Source organism: Lipophrys pholis (genome assembly GCF_963383615.2).
Source record: "Lipophrys pholis genome assembly, chromosome: 4".
Lineage (NCBI taxonomy): Eukaryota > Metazoa > Chordata > Actinopteri > Blenniiformes > Blenniidae > Lipophrys > Lipophrys pholis.
Genome location: NC_137637.1, coordinates 35,820,479 through 35,843,551, shown reverse-complemented (window position 1 = coordinate 35,843,551; position 23,073 = coordinate 35,820,479). Strand labels below are relative to the sequence as shown.

The 23,073-nt window shown below is 40.5% G+C and overlaps 2 protein-coding genes across 3 annotated transcripts; one reads left to right on the top strand and one right to left on the bottom strand.

Annotated features, from left to right (window-relative positions):
- The first annotated feature begins 476 nt into the window (after window positions 1–476).
- On the top strand, window positions 477–22,823 carry ergic3 (ERGIC and golgi 3). 2 transcript variants are annotated; one of them, XM_080462487.1, is made up of 14 exons: window positions 490–676; window positions 2,436–2,506; window positions 4,334–4,421; window positions 4,504–4,623; window positions 6,230–6,326; window positions 6,416–6,581; window positions 11,543–11,600; window positions 12,730–12,744; window positions 14,045–14,076; window positions 14,521–14,617; window positions 19,471–19,535; window positions 19,655–19,791; window positions 20,764–20,819; window positions 21,246–22,744. In XM_080462487.1, the coding sequence occupies exons 1-14, from the start codon at window positions 589–591 to the stop codon at window positions 21,323–21,325; spliced, it is 1,170 nt and encodes a 389-aa protein (XP_080318613.1). In that variant the 5' UTR covers window positions 490–588; the 3' UTR covers window positions 21,326–22,744. The 2 variants fall into 2 exon arrangements, with proteins under 2 accessions (XP_080318614.1, XP_080318613.1); XM_080462488.1 differs by lacking the exon at window positions 12,730–12,744 and having other exon boundaries at window positions 477–676; window positions 21,246–22,823.
- romo1 (reactive oxygen species modulator 1) lies at window positions 16,185–18,556 on the bottom strand. The gene is made up of 3 exons (XM_080460871.1): window positions 18,446–18,556; window positions 17,007–17,137; window positions 16,185–16,422 (listed from the first exon to the last, which is right to left on the bottom strand). The coding sequence occupies exons 2-3, from the start codon at window positions 17,135–17,137 to the stop codon at window positions 16,314–16,316; spliced, it is 240 nt and encodes a 79-aa protein (XP_080316997.1). The 5' UTR covers window positions 18,446–18,556; the 3' UTR covers window positions 16,185–16,313.
- Window positions 22,824–23,073: the final 250 nt, after the last annotated feature.

Below are 23,073 nucleotides of genomic sequence, written 5' to 3'. Positions count from 1 at the left end.
AAGGAGAAGATGGATGGAATTTGAAATTTTATAGCTGTGTATTTGTATGTTTTTATATTTGATGAGATTTTTTTTTTTTACATAATGTTGGACTTGGATCATATTTATGTAAATACCCAAACATTTAAGATACTGTAAATGTCAAAGAATTTCATAAAATTGTTTTAAACTTTTGGAATATGTTAATGTTCCATGCTTTTAACCAAAAAAATAAAAGCCTTTTTTTTTAAATTGTCAAACAAAAAAATACTGCCATTTTTGAGAATTAATAGCATTTGATTTTATTTAATTTTACTTTGTTTAATTTTAATTAAAAAAAATACATTTTTAAAAATGTAATTAATTCAATGGTAATATTTTTTCTTTTCTTTAATTTAATTAAAATTGTATTTTAGATACTAAGGAGGAAACAGGATGAATCACGCGGCGGCCGCTGATTGGTGGGACCCCCCCCCCCCCCACCCCCGTCCGTGCGTGGCCCTCGTGCGTGTCCCGGAAGTGAAGGGACTGATGAATGTGTGTAGTGCAAGAATCTGCTGGTAACATTTTGGCTTTTTTCGGGGGATTTGTGGATTTGTGGCTCGAAAAATGGACACTCTAAACAAGCTGAAGCAGTTTGACGCCTATCCCAAAACTCTGGAGGATTTCCGAGTGAAGACGTGGGGAGGAGCGACCGGTAAGAGAGCAGCAGCCATTCAGACTGACTGTTAGCAGCTAACGGCTAACAACAAGAAGAAACCCTCTGAAAGCAACAGACGATTTAAAATCTCCAAAATACAGCTGGACACACCCTCAAATATTCATGACCAGGCCCTAATACCACAAGAGTAGACATCATTGCTTTTCAAATTTTAACAGTGGTGCATCTAAACCTGTGATAATGTAACATCAGCTTCAACACTGTCATGGTTTTACTCTATATATTATTATTATTATTTTTATTATCATTATTATTATCATTATTATTACTATCATTATCATTATCATGGCTCAATGATGTCTCCATTTTATTTAATTACCTTTGACATGGTTGAATTTGTAAATACAAAACTTGGAAGATTATTTGTATTTTGTTTTAAGAACCAAAAAAATGTCTTGACACGTGATGTGTGTAACTGTTCCCAAAGCATTAGTCATGTGGTCTGACATCTTTATATAAATGATTGTGAATTTGATCAGTGGTTTCTATCAAAACATATATACTGCTCAATCCTGTGCAGGAACGCTGGAGCCAATCCCAGTTTACTCTCAGCGAGGGCAGGATACAACCTGGACAGTCTCCAGTCCATCGCAGAATAAAGGCGCACACAGTCACATTCACACCTTGGGGCAATTTAGGGTAACCAATTAACGTTATGCATGTTTTTGGACTGTGGGAGAAAACCCACATACATGCAAACTCCACACCGAAAGGCCCCAGACGGTATTTGAACCCAGACCTTCTCGCTGTGAGGCATGCTAACCCTAACCCTTCTATTAATCTGATTTGCTGAAACATTACAACCAACCCAAGTACACAAACTCCTCAGCAACCTGAGGAAAATAAAAGCAATCAGCAGTTCTGTATTCCAGAAAGTGTCCAATTCCAATTAACATGCAAATCTAAATTTGGTAGCCTCGGGAGAAAGTCCTTGTCAGGTCTCCTTTGTGATCTCTGTTGCTCTGAACCAAGGACATCTTAGATTGAGAACGACTGACTTAGGCAAACATTCTGAGTTTGAACGGTCTGCAACAGTTTTAAATACAGAAAAGTTAGTTTCTCCTGTTGATTTTCCTACTCGTTGTATGTCAGTCTGGTAATCATGTCAAATTCCTTCGTACAGTGGAAAGAAAAGTGTGTGGATGATCTTCGGTTTGAAGACTCTAACTTTGAGGAAATATACAATCTGCACATAATAATTTAATCCATGTGGAAATGACCTCAAGACACTAATCCTGAGATCCTGTGTGAAATACAGCTCCACGTTTCCTCCTGAGTGTTGTGAGGCTCTTATCAGAAGCTACCAGACTGTTGAAGTTATTGCTTCCACCAGCGCTGTGTATTTGCATTGTGTGTCCATATTAATGGTTTAGATTAAACCCAGATGACGTTTTAATGACCAAATATTGCAGAAATTTCTGAAATTCTTAATTGTTCACATACATTTCCTCACCAGCTCAGCATGTGAGCTGGACTCTTTCATGCCCTCCCAATGCAGAAGAAGAGTGATGGTGAACAGAGTTTAATAACTTGAGGAAACATTGTGTCTCGATATCTTGAAATATTACTTGACTTATTAAATATTTTACAAGTGCAGAGGAGCATGTGTTGAGTTGTTCTTGAGACCTCCCTCCTCTGTGTTTGAACAAGGATTTCTAATGTCTGCTTTGCAGACTTTAGAAACTTTTATTATATTATAATTAATTATATTAATATTGAACTTTTTCCCCTGCAGTGACGATCATCAGCGGAGTCATCATGTTAATCCTGTTCGTCTCTGAGCTGCAGTACTATCTCACTAAAGAGGTGAGCTCATGTTATCCTGTTGTCTCACACTGTGGTAGTACATCCATCGCTTGCCACGCTGAGTGTACAAGCTTAGTTATGTTTTTTTCGGTCTATGCTAAGCATACAGCATCAGTGGAGGCAGGCTGGTAAGTTAGAGTCACAAGGTGGACGAGAAAACTCACATTTATATTTTCCATTCCAAATCCAGAAGAAATGGAGGCTTACATGTGGTACTGGAGCAGTTTTCTGGTTACAGGTCAGACAGTGACCTGAGTGGTCACAGGTGATATGTACTGCTATATAAGTCACATGACCTTTGATATATAATACTTAAAATATTTCCAAACACTGTTAACATTTCTGAGGATGAGTTTGTGAAACAATTTAAACTAACTTGAATCATTATTGTTTCAGTTTATGTTGATGTTGTAATATTTTATACACTCAATAATCATGAAGTGGAAATGGGATAACGCGACATCCCTAATCTGTTAACTTTACTTCATTACAGATGAAAATCTATCTGTTTTACAGACCCAAGCTAGACTGATGAGCCCTGGCTGTCAGGCTTTTACTGCTGTGAAGTTGGATCACTGAGTGCTTCATGTGTTATGAATGCAGCTGCTCCAACTTCAGCACACGTGATGAATCAAATGATTTATTGAGCTTGTGTTATAGTTGATATTATAAAAATGACCTGCAGCTTGACGCGAGGAGCAGACAATCCTACTTTGACAAACTGAATTTAATAATATTATAACATTCCACTTGGATTATTGCAAATTAAAACTGCGACAATTCAAACTAAACCTTCTTCGTAAAGTTTGGTCAATTAAATTTTCAATGATTCAAAACAAGTTGGTGTAATTCTATCCATTGGTTATCTACTATAAAGTGTCTGATCATAATCATGACTCTCTGGATGCCATCCAAGCTAAAAGTGAGTAACCAAGAAGTGAAAACTGTGATTAAAATCGTTCTCTAGTTCCAGATGAATAGGATCAACTTTCAGGAATGTTCCCTGTCAGACTGGTCTGATGAGTCTCATTATTCAAGTGGAAGATTTCAGCTTCACTAGACTGACACATTTTAACTCCAACTAAGATTTCAAACCTGAGAAAACTCCAATAAGATGAAAAGTAAGATTATAGCTTTCTAAATAATCAAAGCTGTTTATTTTCTTTTTCATTTGCTATTTTTTTTTCTTCAAATTTATTCAGTTTTGTTTCTATTATTTTCCCATTTCTTTTTGTCTTTTTCTGTCCATATTTAAAGTCGTCTTCACAGCACGTTAAAAGCAAATGTATTTCTATAGCAGCATTCAAACGCGAGGCAATTCACGGAGCTTTACAAAAAAATAAAGTAAACTACATTAAAGTAAAGCTATTAAAAAGGCATAATGAATAAATAAAAATTAGTTTGGTAATGTAATTCTTTATTTTGTTATTGTTTTAATGTGATTACTGAATTTCAGGTTAGAGTTCGTAATTACACTCAGATTTCCTTTTCTTTTTCTTTTTCTTTTTCTTTTTCTTTTTCTTTTTCTTTTCACTCAGATTTCTGCCTTGATGTGTTGAGTGACATGGAGTCAAGATGAGCACTTAACCTTTCTTCTTTGAGGTCAAAAACGGTTACCTTTATTATTCTGGGTTAAATTGTAAAAAGTTCTTACACTTTACAATTTTTTTAATACAAAAATCAAAAGCAAAAAGATATTTCTCCATTTATCCTGGGTGTGATGAGTCTGGAGTAGTGTAGTGATCAGCACCTCTGTACATGAGAATACAGCCCATGGACGATGGATGTTGTGTTTGGGCTCCATGATTGAGACTCTCTGTGCTGCAGGTCCACCCGGAGCTCTATGTCGACACGACGAGAGGAGACAAACTAAAAATCAACATCGATGTCATTTTCCCTCACATGCCCTGCGCCTGTAAGTGCCGTTACCTTCTGTTCCGTCCAAGCTCGTACGTGTGGACGTTGACGCATGTTAATTGTGAACTTGCTGCTCTCAGACCTCAGTATAGACGCCATGGACGTGGCGGGCGAGCAGCAGCTGGACGTCGAGCACAATCTGTTCAAACAGCGGCTGGATAAAGACCTCAACCCGGTCACCCAGGAGGCAGAGAAACATGGTAGGACTTTATCCCCACTTTACACATCATCTGCTTGGTGGTTAATGTCATGTGTGGAGTTAGAGTTAACATGTGCATGTCAGCCGGCCTTCCAGAGTCGGTGTCAGGTTGGTGTCTGATCCATACAAGTATGACCGTTGACCCGGTTCAGTCAACGGTCAGCACAGCAGCACAGCCGTATGAACTCAGGGTTCAGCTCACCCTAACCCTCCTTTACATGTTTACAAGTGAAAATGCTCAACTTTTGTTCCATTTTGTGTGTCTGTTAATACAACAACAGTGCTTCAAAGACACTGAAAACTCAAATTTTGGAAACGGTTTTAAGGTGGAACTTTTTGAAAACGCTTTTTCCGTGGAAATGGGGGGAAAGCGCAACTTTCTGAAAATGCTTGGGCTCCAGCTCCATGTAGACGGCAGAAATGCTGCTACTGCGCATGTGCACCACGGCCGTGGTAATTAGTTCTTCTGCACATGCTCAGTAGGCGGACAATAACAACAATGGCAGCCTCCAGAGTGTCATGACACCCAGTCCATGTTCTCCTGGTACTTGGTACTTTTGTTTTGACAGTCACCGTAATAACAATCTAACTTGGTGGTTTGTCCAACAGAATGTCAGTGTTCTTCCAGTGTTAATGTTTAGAGCTCATTGTTCTCTGCTGCATGTGTGTGTTTACATTACTAAAACAACCAGCAACACCCACGAGTGGCCCATCATGAAAACGACATTGTTTTCATCGTTTCTGCCATTTTTGTGTAAACAGACAGTTTCCAAAATATTGCTGTGGAAACGCAAAACTTTTCTGAAACGAAAACTCAAAAACGATGCTTTATCACTTGAAACGTCATGTAAACGGGGCCTCAGGTTAATTGTAGTTATCCTAGATTAAGTGCATGTATTTAAATCTTAAAAACATATATTTCCCTTACACGTAGCCATATTTGGGCTTCCTAACTTGGTTCACAAAAACAGTTTGGGATCATAACATTTACCTCTCTACTAGACAGGCATCGTATATTGCTCTTGTGGAAGTCCAAGAAAGCTCCATCTTGCAGTCAATGGCTCACCAATGTCATGTCCTTCTTAAAATTAGAAAAGATCACACACTCTATCAGAGGCAGTTCTGACAAATGTTTTTGAAAAATAGCAATCTGTTTGGTCTTATATTGCTTCCCTGAACACTCTGCCCCCTGACTAATCCCCCGTCTCCTCTCCTATCTATACATTCATTTCAATTTTTTTAAATACTTTTATTATTCTACATTTCTCTTATATAGCTATTTTTTTATTATTATCATTATTTTATTTCTGTTATATTTTATTATGATTATTGTGATTCTGATTATTTAAATTTGTTTGCCTTAAGTTCTGTTTTTAGTAGGTGGACCACTTGCTACCCTCAAGGTGCAAGTGGAATTTGGGGATGGGTTTTCTTAAGTTTCTTAAGTTCCTGCAATAATATGCATTATGCTTAATGACCTTTTATATGTAAAATTTTTGTTAAAATCGGTTACCTTTCATTTGCTATCATAAAATTAAAAAAACAAAACATCCCCAAGATACATTTGCTGGTTGCTTATGATGATAATTTGTTGTTTTGTAATTCAGAACTGGGTACGACTGACAACGGCAAAGTGTTTGATCCCAGCACTCTGGACCCAAATAGATGTGAGAGCTGTTACGGAGCCGAGACAGAAGACCTCAAGTAAGACGTCCCACACTATGATCACGTCCCCCTGTTTACTCCGTACCCCTCTGACATTCTCACTCTGCTCCTCCTTGATGTTTGTGCAGATGTTGCAACACCTGCGACGACGTCCGGGAAGCATACCGGCGGCGCGGGTGGGCGTTCAAGAGCGCCGACACCATCGAGCAGTGCAAGAGAGAGGGCTTCACACAGAAGATGCAGGAGCAGAAAAATGAAGGCTGTCAGGTTTACGGCTTCCTGGAGGTCAACAAGGTGAAGTGTGTGTGTGTGTGTGTGTGTGTGTGTGTGTGTGTGTGTGTGTGTGTGTGTGTGTGTGTGTGTGTGTGTGTGTGTGTGTGTGTGTGTGTGTGTGTGTGTGTGTGTGTGTGTGTGTGTGTGTGTGTGTGTGTGTGTGTGTGTGTGTGTGTGTGTGTGTGTGTGTGTGTGTGTGTGTGTGTGTGTGTGTGTGTGTGTGTGCGCAGCCTGGGGCGATGAGGAAAGCTGCCCTGTGGAGGCGGGGCTTAGTAGCGATCTCACCAGTTACTGATTAACACCAGAGCAACTGACAGAAAATTCAACAAATCAGAGTAATTTCATATCCGAGACTTGGGGCGCTTTTTAAATCGCCCCTGGCCAGACCTGTTCAGTGATTGGCTTAAAGTCCGTTCTGGTTTGTTCTTGCACGTTTCTATGAGATGTTGACTTGAAGACAAGCGTTGAGTGTCTGATTATTAACTCTGTTACATCTCTTCTAATTTACTGGTTTGAAAGAAGAAATTTGGCTCAAAAGTTGCAAGACAGGTTCAACTTTATCCATCCATCCATCCATCCATCCATCCATCCATCCATCCATAGTCCTCCTCTTACCCGGGGCCGGGTCGTGGAGGCAGCAGTCTCAGCAGGGATGTCCAGACTTCCCTCGCCCCAGACACGTCCTCCACCTCTTCCGGTGGAACCCCGAGGCGTTCCCACGCCAGCCGAGAGACATAGTCCCTCCAGCGTGTCCTAGGTCTGCCCCGAGGCCTCATATCGGAGGGACATGCCCGGAACACCTCCCTAGGGGGCGTCCGGGGGACATCCCAAACAGATGCCCAAGCCTCAGCTGGCTCCTCTGGATGTGGAGGAGCAGCAGCTCTACTCCGAGCTCCTCCCTGGTGACGGAGCTCCTCACCCTATCTCTAAGGGGGCGCCCAGCCACCCTACGGAGGAAACTCATTTCAGCCGCTTGGATCCAGGATCTCCTTCTTTCAGTCATGACCCAAAGCTCATGACCATAGGTGAGGGGAGGAAGGAAGATCGACCGGTAAATCCAGAGCCTCGCCTTTTGGCTTCACTCCTTCACCAGGACGGAACGATACAGCAACCACATAACTGCAGACGCTGCACCGATCCGCCTGTCGATCTCACGCTCCATCTTCCCTCCACTCGTGAACAAGACCCCGAGATACCTGAACTCCTCCACTTGGGACAAGGTCTCTCCACCCACCTGAAGGGGTCAAGCCACCTTTTTCCGGTCGAGAACCATGGCCTCGGATTTAGAGGTGCTGATCCTCATCCCAGTTGCTTCACACTCGGCTGCGAACCGCGCCAGTGCACGCTGAAGGTCCAGGTTTGATGAAGCCACCAGGACCACATCGTCTGCAAAGAGCAGAGACGAGATCCTGTGGTCCCCAAACCGGACCCCCTCCGGTCCCTGGCTGTTCCTAGAAATTCTGTCCGTAAAAGTTATGAACAGAACCGGTGACAAAGGACAGCCCTGCCGGAGGCCAGCGTGCACTGGGAACAGGTCCGACTTACTGTCGGCAATGTGAACCAAACTCCTGCTCCGGGCGTCCAGGGACCGAACAGCCCTTAGCAAAGGGTCCTGGACTCCATACTTCCGGAGCACCGCCCACAGGACGTCCCGAGGGACACGGTCAAACGCCTTCTCCAGGTCCACAAAACACATGTAGACTGATTGGGCGAACTCCCATGAACCCTCGAGCACCCGGTGGAGAGGATAGAGCTGGTCCAGCGTTCCGTGACAAGGACGAAAACCGCATTGTTCCTCTTGGATCCGAGGTTCGACTAACGGCCGGATCCTCTTCTCCAGTACTCTGGAATAGACTTTCCCTTGGAGGCTGAGGAGTGTGATCCCCCTGTAGATGGAACACACCCTCTTGAAAAGAGGGACTACCACCCCGGTCTGCCACTCCAGAGGCACTGTCCCCGACCGCCACGCAATGGTGCAGAGACGTGTCAGCCAGGACAGTCCCTGCACATCCAGAGACCGAAGGAACTCAGGGTAAATCTCATCCAGTCCCGGTGCCTTGCCACCGAGGAGCTTAGCAACTACCTCGGTGACTTCAGCTTGGGTAATGGACGAGTCTACCTCTGAGAACCCAGCCTCTGCTTCCTCAGCGGAAGACGTGATGGTGGGATTAAGGGGATCCTTGAAGTATTCCTAACCCTAACCCGGCCAGGCCCCACGGGTAAAGGCCCTGCCACCAGGCGCTCGCATGTGAGCCCCAACCCCAGGCCTGGCTCCAGGGTGAGGCTCTGGCTGTGCCTTACCGGGCGACGTCACACTTCTCTTTGGGTGTTTATCCATAGGGGCTTTTTGAACTGCTTTTAGTCTGACTCGTCACCTCGGACCAGTTTTCCTTGGTAGATCCTACTGGGGGGCAAGCCCCCCGACAACGTTGCTTCTAGGATCATTCAGGTACTCAAACTCACCCACCACGATAAGGTAGCAGTATATTTTTTTTAAGGTTTTTTTCAAGAGAGAAGAATTGATGTGTTGTTTGAAAATATACCTGATATACCTTTTGTTTCCCCTAAACTCAGACTAACTGTAATTTCCAGTAAACCAGCCCCAAAACAAATTCATTTTCTAAAAGGGACTAATGAAGCTTCTGCTTCTATTTGTTTACAAGTATGTTGAAAAGAGTCTTAATAAGTGCTCTCTGTTCAATAGCCGTTTAAATGTTTCATGGGAGGGGTAATAATGAAGAGCCCCACCTAAGAAATTTATCACCAGCCGCCACTGGACTATGGTAATGGCTTGGTTGGTAGAGCAGTCGTCTCCCAATCGGAAGGTTGCAGATTTGATTCGATTGCAGATTCTCCTGCCTGTCTACGTGCCGAAGTGTCCTTGGGCAAGACACTGAACCCCAAACTGCCAGGGTGAGAGAGTGAGTGGTTGGTGGTGGTCAGAGGGTGAATGCAGTGAGAGTGAGTGGTTGGTGGTGGTCAGAGGGTGAATGCAGTGAGAGTGAGTGGTTGGTGGTGGTCAGAGGGTGAATGCAGTGAGAGTGAGTGGTTGGTGGTGGTCAGAGGGTGAATGCAGTGAGAGTGAGTGGTTGGTGGTGGTCAGAGGGTGAATGCAGTGAGAGTGAGTGGTTGGTGGTGGTCAGAGGGTGAATGCAGTGAGAGTGAGTGGTTGGTGGTGGTCAGAGGGTGAATGCAGTGAGAGTGAGTGGTTGGTGGTGGTCAGAGGGTGAATGCAGTGAGAGTGAGTGGCTGGTGGTGGTCAGAGGGTGAATGCAGTGAGAGTGAGTGGTTGGTGGTGGTCAGAGGGTGAATGCAGTGAGAGTGAGTGGCTGGTGGTGGTCAGAGGGTGGATGCAGTGAGAGTGAGTGGTTGGTGGTGGTCAGAGGGTGAATGCAGTGAGAGTGAGTGGTTGGTGGTGGTCAGAGGGTGAATGCAGTGAGAGTGAGTGGCTGGTGGTGGTCAGAGGGTGAATGCAGTGAGAGTGAGTGGTTGGTGGTGGTCAGAGGGTGGATGCAGTGAGAGTGAGTGGTTGGTGGTGGTCAGAGGGTGAATGCAGTGAGAGTGAGTGGTTGGTGGTGGTCAGAGGGTGGATGCAGTGAGAGTGAGTGGCTGGTGGTGGTCAGAGGGTGGATGCAGTGAGAGTGAGTGGTTGGTGGTGGTCAGAGGGTGAATGCAGTGAGAGTGAGTGGTTGGTGGTGGTCAGAGGGTGAATGCAGTGAGAGTGAGTGGCTGGTGGTGGTCAGAGGGTGAATGCAGTGAGAGTGAGTGGTTGGTGGTGGTCAGAGGGTGGATGCAGTGAGAGTGAGTGGTTGGTGGTGGTCAGAGGGTGGATGCAGTGAGAGTGAGTGGTTGGTGGTGGTCAGAGGGTGAATGCAGTGAGAGTGAGTGGCTGGTGGTGGTCAGAGGGTGAATGCAGTGAGAGTGAGTGGTTGGTGGTGGTCAGAGGGTGGATGCAGTGAGAGTGAGTGGTTGGTGGTGGTCAGAGGGGCCAATGGTGCAGATTAGCAGCTTCTCTTCCGTCAGTCTGCTCCAGAGCAGCTGTGGCTACATACGTAGTTTACCACCATCCAGAATGGATGGAATACATAATGCAATGTAAAGCGCTATATAAAACTTTTGCATTATTGGTATTATTATTTGTTACTACAACCACTGCTCTTTCTCTTGACCCTGATTTACACCACATGCTTTTTTTGTGATATACTGCATTGTGCAACTCTACATTCTGCCTTTAAATGTACAATATGTAGAATTTAAGGCTCTGTTTTTACGACAGTGTTTCAAGTGAAAACACATTATTTTTTGGTTTCCGTTTCAGAAAAGTTTCACGTTTACACGGCAACATTCTGAAAATGATCTTGCTTTCTTGTCCGACCACTAGTGGTTGCTGTCTGTTTTTGTAATGAAACCACACACACACACACACGCGTGCAGAGGACAATACGCTATAACCCTTAACAATGGGAGAACATGGACAGTCGTATACAAGTTTGGCATTTTCACTTGAAAACAGAGTCGTGTAAACGAGGGCAAATTGTCCCTTTTGGGTTCCCAGTTTTAGCAGCTTGCTGCTGTTTGCTGCGAAGTGGCAGAATTTCTTTTCCTTCAAAATGTTCCTTTTTTCAGAATCTGTGGCTTCTTCTGTACTTAAATGTAATTAAAGAAAGAGAAGTAGTTACTCACTGTACCATCTTGTGGTGCAAAGTGGTATAACAAAACCTATTTTTCTTTTGGTTGTATTTCATTCTTATCACATAAAAAAAAATGCAGTGCACCATTTGAGGAAACTTTTCAAATATACATTTTTTAAATTAATTTTTCTTTCCATGATGGTGAAATATGATGGTCTTGAAGTTGCATTTTTACAAAATGTCTTTAAATGTTATGTTTTGTTGCCCTTTTAGCAGATTTAATACCCTGTCTAAACCCAGATTCTTTTCATGTTTGTTTATTTTTTATTTTTTATTTTTTTTCTGCCTCAGGTGGCGGGAAACTTCCACTTTGCTCCTGGAAAAAGTTTTCAGCAGTCTCATGTTCACGGTAAGATGCTTCTCCTGCTATTCTTCTGCTCGTACACACGACAAACCCTGGAAAAGTTTTCAACACCCTTGAATTCTTTTCATTTGAGTTTAAAAGCAGTGATTTCCACGTCTGTCTTAAAGACCACTGCACTGTTTACTCACACAGTTGTCTGGTCAACATTTGTATGCATTTTCTTCTCATTTTTGCTCCTTTAAGTGTGTTTTCTTGTATTTGTGTCATGGTCCTTTTCATTTTTGTCACTTTGTTATATGTGCCCATCACATGTGTCACTCGGCCAGAGAAGGACATTAACAGTAAACAGCTACCACATGCGTAAAGAAACACAACATGATTACTCTTGTTAAATAACAATAATAATAATATTATTTTATTTTTTTATATTATCTTTTTATTGCAGTATTATTATTATTATTATTGAAAGAATCTCCAAACAGCTGACTTTGCTCGTGCTCTCTTGTCTACCTGCTGCTGACAGATGATGTCACTTAATACTCGCTTCGTTGTATTGGGGAGTTTTTACAAGTACCAGTACTCTGTACAGTACTAGACCCAATACTGGCATTAAAATCAACATTCACAATATAAATATCTCTGTTCATTTGCAGAAAATGTGATTAATTCTCAAAAATAACCAGGTGAAACCATTTTAATTGATTCACAGCCATAAAGTATTTGAAGCTTGTGATGCACTTTCACTCTTAGTTTCCTCCTCTGGACACAACAAATCCTGTAATGTGAGATTAATGAAGTACATTAATCTCACAGGTTGAAAGAGTTGGTGTGACCTTCACATGTTAAACAGCAGAAGCAAGAGACAAGACTCACTCGAGGACTTTGGATGAGGCTGTGGCTGAAATGAGACCGGCCTCGTCCTCATTCTGCCCCCCTCCCCTCTCATTCTGGGGCTGCACAGTCACTGACAAAATCTCCTCTCAATCAGAAGTAAACCGAATATAAGCCTCTCAAATCTGGAAGTTATGCTTTTAATACTTTCAAACTGTGCACAAATGGGTCGTATTGGAGGGTTTCTGTATTTCTCCATGTCTTTCTGACTCCCCTCCCTCCGACATGACAGTTTGTTGTGTACCTGCATCATCACAGTGACTCTTCTCTCTTCTTTCTGCAGTGCACTCTGTGGAAAGTAAGTCCATCTTTTATTCACAGATTATTTTCAAAGAGCTACCAAGTGTGTTAAACTGTTTACCACAAACACAGAAATCCTTTCGGGCAGAAGGGATCAATGACATGTTGGTGTAAAAACATGCAAAAGCATGAACCATCCTGCATTTTTTCCCACCGATAATGGACACAAGACAGAGTGTTTGGACGAAGACCCGATGAAACACGAAAAGTCAACACGACTTTGTTTTTGACTAATCAAAAAGAGGAGAACAATGAATGTGGGGTCTTTTGATGGTCATAATGTTATGGTTGATATATGTTGCTTGAAAAGTGACACCATACACCACCAGCTCAACACATGAATATCAGATTAATGGTGCTTAATGGAATTAATGGAAGTTGGAAACTTACCTTTTGGTCATTTTCTACAACTGTGCTAATAAACAACATTGATAATCATCTATGGAAACCAACATATTAATGAAATAAAGCTTTAAACTTAGTATTGTCTGTGGACTTTACTCGTACATAAATGGATTTAATGCTATTTTTTTTTAGTCGTTCTAGTAGTTCTGCACCTGCTCAGTAGATGGACAATCAGAACAGTTGTTTTCCTCTGTCATGTCATGACTCCCAGTCCGTGTTCTCCTGGACTTGGTAGTTTCCCTTTGACAGTCATCGTAATAACAATCCAACTTGGTCGTCTGTCCACTAGAATGTCCGTGTTCTCCCATTCGTAAAGGTTTCATTACAAAAACAAACAACAGCGCCAACTGGTGGCCTGGTATGCCAACAACATCTCATACTGAATATGGGACTTACTCTTGAAAGCACCAGCACTAGGAGCCACTAGTGATTGTGTTGCATTATGGGTAATGTTAGCAGCATTCTCATAGATTATTTAAGTTTTCTTTTACAGCTGTCTGATTCTTGATTTCAAGAGATGCATGAACAAAGATATGTTTGTATTGTGTTAGTTACAGTGTGATGTCATTTTGTGCCTATTTCATCACTTTTTGTTGCTTTCCTGCAGGTTTATGACACCGTTTTATAACTATTACTTGCATGTTTCCAGCCGAATTCATGCAGTATGTGATGCATTCATTACCGTTTTTATTTTGGCGATATCTGGAGTTTATAATTTGATGCTACAGCTCGTTTAGTTTCAGTTACTTCATAATAACATCAAGATTTCACTACGCAGGAGTAACTGTTTTTAGGATGAAGCTGAAAAAGAAATATATAGAGTACTGTGCAAATCATCACACTTTCTGATTTAATTTGAATCTTGTTTAAAGTCTTTTTTTTTTTTTTTACAGTACACGACCTGCAAAGCTTTGGTTTGGATAATGTAAGTGTGCTCATGTCTTACCTGTATCTTTTATCTTAAAGGAAAAAAAAAATACAAAATCACATTAGATTTTTTCCCCTCTTTAATCAAGAGTATAAGTCTGTAAAAAAACGAGATTATGATTGAAACACGTTTTAACCTGGTTCTCATATATTTCACATTTATTTCAAGTTTTTTTCGGTTTGATATTTTAAAAGTATTACAATATTTCACGAGATTACAGCTGTTTTTCCCTATATTCCTACTTGTTTATTATTCTTTTATTAATACATTTTGTAAATGAATAAAACTTGTTCATTTGTCTGATAGAACTGTCAACCTTACAGTGATATTCACAATTTTTAATGTGCACTTGTACACATTGGGCAACATCAGACATTCCTATAAGTCAATTTTTTGTTGGATTTATGAGAAATAGGTTATAATCTCATCTCTTTCCTGCAGATAAACATGACCCACCTGATCAAACACCTGTCGTTCGGTAAAGATTACCCTGGGATTGTGAATCCGCTGGACGGAACAGACGTCACAGCTCCACAAGGTGAGAAACAAGCCGTTACTGCTTCGTACACTCATGCTGCAGGGTTTTAACACACAAGTTACTTTCCAAGTATTCAGAGTTTTTGCTAACAGCAGCTCACATCGAACCACTGTACTGCAACACAAATGAAAACCACATTGTCTGTTTCTGTCTGGAAAAAGCGTTGAGCAACATTTTGTCTCGTTATTGCAGTATAATCTATAATATATAAAGAAAAATATTGAACTTTTCAAGTTCATTCAGTAAAAACTGTTTAAAGATAAAATAACCAATTAAGTTGCTTCAGTCTTGTTTTCATGCTCAAATAAGAATTAAAACTGATCTCTGTTGTGTTGTTTGTCCATCTGTGATACTTTTGTCAATATAACGAAATTCATATCTCGCTCTTCCTGAGTTTCAACGTGTTGTTAGCATGTCAACACTCTGAGGCACTAAAGAGTCACGGGGGTCGTGAAGCCCTCTTGATTTTAAAAGGTCTAACTTCTTTTTGTCTTAAAAATAGGAGAGTCAGCATTTATTTCATTTGTCGCAAAACTCCTTAGTTTAAGTGTTTACGAGATTAATCGTTCAAAAGTGTACCAACATAGTTACATCATTGAAGCAATGAAAAAAAATTGGAGTTTCTCCTTAGAGAAGAGGAAGTCATCGGTACAGCATAAAACAAATCCAATTTTATTTCACCTACAGTGTTATAAGGTCCCTTCAACTTTATTTTGGTAGTTGCAGGATGGGGGTGTCATGTTTGCAATGGTAAAGATTTTGAAACCATTGAACTAAAATATACCAAAAGCCCACAGTCCATGTTGAACAGGTAAAACGGTCAATAAAAATCATCCGTTCTGAAATTCCATTAATATAGTTTGGAAACTAAATGTTTTGTAGTTCTGAAGAATTTCTTTGGTGGAAAGTAGAAAAGTCTCTTTTGTCATCGAGGTTGCAACTAAACTAATCATACTTTATCAATCCCCCTATCAACACTGACCGCTGCGGTGGTGCAGCCACATTATGGAGCTGATTGGGTCAAGGGTCATGTTCAGGACCCACATACTTGTGTTCTTGTGAAACATCATCAGTGGGAGACCAAGTACTGACCCAATTCTTAGGCCATTTCTCACCGAGTACACATGGAATACCTGGATGTATTCTCGCTCCGCCCACTTTATCGAGGATGCATTGACACCGGACCTGTGTAGGCTTGGGAAGACAAATAACCCAGATTGCATTTGGCAAGAGATGCCGGAGGAGATCCGCACTTCTGAGGACACCCTGCAAGTAGTTACTCATGACGTGTGCTCTGGCGTTCTAAGAATTGGAAAACGACCATAGTGATGATGTGGAAATCAAATCTGTGAGCTCTGGTCTGCTTCTCTGGCCTCCACAGCATTTAAACATCAACGCTTAGAACTTACAATTTTACTAGTCATGCAAAATACAGAATAAATATCCTTCAACATCCAATAGTCTGGATGTTTTTCCAGCTGAAGCAAACATCAACCTGCCAGAGAAACGGTGAAATCAGCTCAGTGCAGCAGGAAGCTTCTACAATCAGAAAATAAGAGACAAGCAGTGTGTCGAACATGAGCTTTTATTGACAAAACTAGAGGGTGGGCAGCGGGCACAGCAGCGTGGAGCCGACTGGGAGCTGAATTTGTCCCAGCTGTGGAAGTACGAGGAGGGTGACGGGGGGGGGGGGTCCTCAGCACCGGATCCCCATCCCGATGGCCATGAACGTCCCGAAAGTCCCCCCGCTTTGCATCATGGTCTTTCCTACTCCTCCCATCAGCTCCCTGCCGCGCATCCCGACCCTGCATACGAGACAAATAAGACGTTTATCTTGGTTAGACACGTCCTGATCTTTAACTAACAAGGAAATATTACTCTAGAAGTCTTGTATTATGTTGCCTGGAATTTTAAATCATTTGGCAGATGAAGCTATGGAGCAGAGTTTGATGAGGAAATATTAACTTCTTAAATGAAGCATAACTGCATTTGTCTCCGTCTGCTGACCAAACACATTCCGATACAATTGAAATGACCAACAACTTTCACTTATCACATTAGTTCTGAAAGAGTTTTTAATATCCATGTAGGTTTCACTGGTACTATATATAAAGAAAATTAAATACAACTAATATCAAAGTAACTGGAGAAAGTTCACAAGGCTTCAATCAGTAAAAATCTGACAGTAACTATACTGTTTCTATTGCAGTTTACTCGTTTAGTAGTATGTCTTGCTCAAAATAGCTTCTGATGTAGATAATGTGTAAGAATGAAAAGAAAGCAATTTATCCGTACTGCTTCAAATGAGCCAAATCCCTGTTCGCAGAAGCCAACTTAGTCATTTATAATGTTAGAAAAAAGTCGTGAGTCCATAATGGAGCCAGTTTACCTGAGACAGGAGAAAGTGCCAAACATGGCACCAGCAGCCATTCCCACAGCGAACCCCATCATAAAGCCCATTTTGACCCTATCGAAGCAGCTGGGCTGGGTTTGGCCGTATGGACCGACAGCCACGGGCATCTGTAGAGGGGAGGAAGAAAGATGTGATGACATCAATATGGACCCACATGTGTTGTTCCTCAATTATCTGTGTGGTCTAAGTATTAGGCTCTATTCAAAAGCTCAGTGCTGCTCATTAAAGTCTTAGAGTTTCTGCAGTATCTGTTAGATTTAGGCCCCATTTACACAACAATTCAAGGGTAAACGCATTGTGTTTGCAGTTTTTCCATAAAGATTTCACATTTACACATGTCCATCCACAGCAGTTAGTGGAATGCTTAAAATGATAGTCGGTATGCTGGGCCGCTAGTTGGAACCTGCTGATCCAGAACCTTTTTTTTTTTTCTCTCTCAATACAAGATGAGCACACTGAAATTACTGAATTTCAAAGAATCTGCTCATCGTAAACTCGAATGATTGCAAGTAAAAAATTCTACGTGGCGACCCAGATTGCAGTCAGATGCACCAAAGAGTGATCAAATCCTCATTTTATTTCCACCAGTTTTTTGGGGGTTGAAAGTATATGTAACCATCACAGCTGTAGCTATAACAACACGAACAATTGATCTCAGGTTTTGGTCAGTATGTCACCCCATGTCTCCTTGTTAAAAACTTAAGTACTTAAAACAACAGTACAAACAAATGGTGTTTACAAGGTACAACCAAGAAGAATAATGTTTTTAAATTCTGTTTATTTACTGCTTGTCTGAGATTGTAAAAAAGAGTAAAGAATAATAAAAATCACACAATGCAAACAGACCCAACCTGAGAGAAATAGGTGTTCCTGCAGTTAATACATTAACACCAGATTTAGTCTGATTTATTCTGTGACCTGCTTCAGAAAAACATGTTACTGTATGAATGTTGCATATATTATCAAGCAAAACGGGGACTATGTCCTCTAACCCAAGTATGTATTAATGTAGAATGCAAACACAGATTTAAAGACCGTTTTTTGTTTACTGTGGCAGCCAGCATAATTCCAGTTTGACATAATTAGTTGTTCATTAACACGCTGCTCCAGGGAGGTTACTCAGAAGCTAGGCTAACGTTAGCTCCGCGTTCTTTCGTTCAGGCTGTGTATCCTATAATCCAATCTTGACCTGCAGTGTGGTGGTTTTCTGTTGATTTCAAACCTCAAAAATGTTAAATGTTTGGCTCATTTGTCCTCTTTATCTTTATTTACCCTCCCTGGAGCCACGTTAGCCTAGCATGCTAACCACGGAGCGAACGTCACCAGTGGCCTTGACTCATAAACGAGTCTCCTCTGACAAAAAAACACGAGTTTTCGCCACAACTTCACCACGTTCTGTATAAAGTCCGCCTTACCGTGAGCGCTGTGTGTGCACGAGAGTTGGTTTGCTCGTAGGTTTGAGAAACACCTGCAGATTAAATGTCTTTCTAGTGGACTTCCATAACCGGAAAAAGGAAGAGAGCTGATAAAGAGCGGACGAGGTGGAGGCCACAGCGCCGCTCAGCGGTTCACTCCAGTACTGCAAGAACAGGTTTCCCACATGCATTTCTAAAGAGACACATTTCCTGTACAAAAAGCTTCAACTTGTAATATAATAAAACAAGCTTTAAGACGAAGACAAAGAAAAACATCAACCACTGTGTAACACAGATATTGGAAAAAACTCAATAAATATAATCAAGACTAGTTTCAACTCCTGGGTTAAAATTCAATATAAGTACAATATATTTTATTTTATTAGTGTTATCTTAATAAAGTTCGCACTTCATTTATTATGCATTTCTTAATCTCTTTGTTTTAATATATTTTCTAATCTTTATCACTTTAAGATTCAGATTCCTAATTGTGTTGCTTTATTGTGCTTACTTTATTTCTCTGTAAAGCTCTGTGGATTGCCTTGTTTTTTTATTAATGCCTCATTTTATAATTCATTTTTCTTAATGTGATCACAAAAGTAATTTATCCAATAAAAAAACCCACATCATTGTGTCACAGCCCGGCTCTGAGACTATAACAAATGAAGGGAGTCTGACGAGGTTTCAAAGTTTCAATATATATATTTACAAAAATTAGACAACTGAGATAAACGTGGAACTCAGTAGTCAGTATTGTGTGCATGTATGGGTGCCGTGCTCCGACGCTGCCCGGTGTGGGAGGAGGGGAGCCTTTAACTCTTCACACCTGCTCAGGTGTGACTCATTCCGCTGATGAGACTTCGGCAGGAACAGGAGCACCTAGTGGAGAGGAGGGCCGTCACTATTGGAATGATATAATTCACAGCAGATCTATTGTTCCTTTTAGAAAATACATATTCATGTACATGTGTATCACATAAATGTGTCTTCATGTTGAACAGATGTTCCTTTTTCTTCCTCCACAGCGTCGATGATGTATCAGTATTTTGTGAAAATAGTTCCAACCATTTACGTAAAGACTGATGGAGAGGTGAGTCCGACACGTTTAAGTTCCAGGTTGTTATTTACTGGGCAGCAGCAGTTAATTAGAAGTAGCTTCAGTTCATGAACAGACCTGATGATTTAATTAGTGTTTCTACTTTGTTTTAGGTGTTAAAAACAAACCAGTTCTCGGTCACCAGACACGAGAAAGTGGCCAACGGGCTGATCGGAGACCAGGGGCTGCCGGGGGTCTTCGTCTTATACGAGCTCTCACCCATGATGGTGAAATTCACAGAGAAACACAGGTGAGCGACGAAGAATATAAGAAACCCAACGTTTATGATAAAAAGATTTTCACACCAAATCTTTGTTTTGAACAAATAAAATCAATCTCTTTAATAAATGCAGAACTTGATTACATATTATTGGGGGGATGAAAAAAGTTGCAGTTAAATTTTTAGTATAAGTAAATATTGATGGACCAGATCTGGTCAAATCTATCTGATGATAACTTTGTAGTAATTGGGTATGTTTTCTAAGTTGTGAAAAGATTTCAATACGCGTGTTTGTGGCTCTCAATTTAAAAAAAAAAATCTAACTTTTCCCACTGGAATTCTGGATACTTGTTTAGCAGTTTTAGGTCCAGCGTGTTCATCCAGTCTGTCAAAATGAGTAAATGATAGTAGAATCTTATAGGTGAGCTTGTGCTGAACAAAAGACACCAAACATTCAAACTACACCGTCATTAATGTTGAAATATAGAGGTAAAACCAAAAGTAGTTAAAAATGGCAAATTGGCCCCCCGACTCCAAAATGTTCACTATAATAATTATATTCAAGTAATAGACATGAATTAAATAGAAATACTTTATTATCCCAGAGGCTTTGTTCCACGCAGAATCCAACACCCAGAATGAATAGAAAGAAATGTGAACGTCAAATAAGACGGGATAAAAATGAGATCAGTCATGTTAAATAATAATATGTCCAAAGCTTAACGGTGACTAATATAAGCACAAATGACCTCTTCGTGGAGACGAACAGTGAATATGAGGATTTGATGTACATGAATATGAAGATGAAGATTCAGTTTTCATCATATATTCATGAGTAATTTATGGGATTTTGGGGGAACGTCTTTAATGAACAAACAAGCATATTTCCAAGGTTTCCTGTCAGCGTAAATTTCTAAATAACATTTGGCTTTAAATGTTGGAATCATTTACCTGAAATTGTTTATTATCGATAAAGTCCTTTTTTAATTTGTCTTTTCCTAGGTCGTTCACACATTTCCTTACAGGAGTTTGTGCCATCATTGGAGGAGTTTTCACAGGTCAGTTTCTCCATGTGAATATATATATATATATATATATATATATATATATATTTATACACACACAATCTAATGAACATGATTGAGGCCATGATTAGGCCGACCCTGAGAGGCCAGATTGTGAAGTTCTGATCATTGCTGCTTTCAGCTTTAATTATTATTATTATTATTACTGTTAATATTACTATTATAATTATTATTATTGTTAATATTACTATTATAATTATTATTATTGTTAATATTACTATTATAATCATTATTATTGTTAATATTACTATTATAATCATTATTATTGTTAATATTACTATTATAATTATTATTATTGTTAATATTACTATTATAATCATTATTATTGTTAATATTACTATTATAATCATTATTATTGAATGAACCATTGGTATTAAAAACTCTTTCTGCCTCCTTTAGTGGCCGGTCTGATCGACTCGCTCATCTACCACTCGGCTAGGGCCATCCAGAAGAAGATAGAGTTGGGCAAAGCGTCCTAACAGCGCCCCCTGCTGGCCTTCTGGTGCAACACAGACCGAGACACTGGCACAGAGAGAGGGAGAAGTCTGATTTCACTCTGTCTTTCTGTCCTCTGAAGGACAGAGCGAGAGAAACACACACAGATACACGAAGGCTTTAAATCCTTTTAAATTCCTCCGTCTCTCCCTTTTTTCCTTCCGGAAAACTTTGTGGGCCTTTATTCAATTTTTTCCTCTGAGACGGAGAGGTCTCCGTGGAGCTCAGCAAAGGACGCTCAGTTTTCCAGAAGCTTCTTCCAGGAGCGTTCTTCCATCCAGTTTACATCTGCGGAGTCTGCAGGAGTACGAGAGCCAGACCTGGACACAGCGTGTCACCTGGTTGACTTTCTTTAACTTTTTTCACCTCATTCAACAAACTATCAATGGAAAAGACACTCGAATCACCGGAGCTCAAAACTGCAAGACGTCGGTTCAGAAATGTGAACTTCTATCTCACAGTCAACAAATCTCATGAAAAGAAAGTGATTTGAACTAGTTTCTCCGCCTCTAAACGAGTGTGACGGGGAGTCTGTCTCCCTGAGGACGGCCCACTTCTCCAAGCTGTGGTAAGAGTCCAAACAAAGATGGAGGGAAGCTCCAGAAAAGACAAATTTACCAGCATATTTCTTAATCTTTGGACGAATCAGCAAATTCAATATAAAATTACAGAAAAAACCGTGTTTCTGATCTTTCATGGGATTTGTTGATGGGAACAATTCATGTGCACAGATGTGTTCGGTCTTTTTACAGACTGGGTGTGGAGTTGAACGGGGTTTGTGTAACAATGGATTCCAACCTGCGGTTCAGCGGCTCCAGATGTTGGTGACAGTGGAAAAAGGTTGTGAACCACTGGTGTAGTGGTTAGCACTGTCACCTCTCAGCCAGAGGTCCTGGGTTTGATTCTGCACATTAATATGAATGTTTATACCAGCATCTGGATGAATGTTATTCTGTTTCATATCCAGGTTCAGAAAACTTCTTCTAAGAGGAACAATTCTAAAGCTGCTAATTACTTAAAGAAGGCGATATTTGAAATTACTGAAATTATGAGGCCATAAAATCTCAATTTTGGCTCACTTAAAGCCACCATGTGTAGGATTATATATGTTATTCTTCTGGTGTAATGACTTTTAAACTGGACAAACACGAGAGTGATCAGCTGGAGCTCCACAGTAAGACGATCCCGCTCCTTTTTAATCTCTCCGACTAAACTTTCAGCCCCAAAAGTACTCGCTCCATAATGAAATCGTCTGTATAGAATAAACCACGAAGAAAAAGATTTTGAAGAATACAGTTGTACTTCTGTTTTCAAGCATGGAAACATTTCTGATTCACCAAAGGATAAATAAATGCTGTTTTTCAGGATTGAAAGGATAAATGTATTTTGAATCTATATTTAATTAAAAAAAAAAAAAAAAAAAGGGTGAAATGTATAAATAAGTGGTCTCAACGGGAGAAAAAAACCATACAATTAGAATACATAAAAATAATAATAATAAAAATATGAATTCTCTGGAGAGAATGCAATTTTGTTAATTCAGATTTTTTTCAAGATAAAAATAATTTTAACTTTGTTTTTACTGAAAATTTACTGGAAAAAACAAATTGAGCAATTTTTCTCAATGTTAATACCTCATAAAAACATTAACTCATTAAAAAAAAATCGGTGAATGGGATTTAAGTGTTTATAAAAAGTGTAAATAGAAAAAGAGCAAAAATAAAATCTATTT

Bases quoted from the DNA above. Each gene is read 5' to 3' on its own strand.
- ergic3 (XM_080462487.1), top strand. From the start codon at position 589: ATGGACACTCTAAACAAGCTGAAGCAGTTTGACGCCTATCCCAAAACT. The intron at 6,582-11,542 runs GTGAAGTGTGTG...TTTCTGCCTCAG, and splicing joins GCTTCCTGGAGGTCAACAAG to GTGGCGGGAAACTTCCACTT. The intron at 14,618-19,470 runs GTGAGAAACAAG...CTTCCTCCACAG, and splicing joins AGACGTCACAGCTCCACAAG to CGTCGATGATGTATCAGTAT.
- romo1 (XM_080460871.1), bottom strand. From the start codon at position 17,137: ATGCCCGTGGCTGTCGGTCCATACGGCCAAACCCAGCCCAGCTGCTTC. The intron at 16,423-17,006 runs GTAAACTGGCTC...TCTCGTATGCAG, and splicing joins GGCACTTTCTCCTGTCTCAG to GGTCGGGATGCGCGGCAGGG.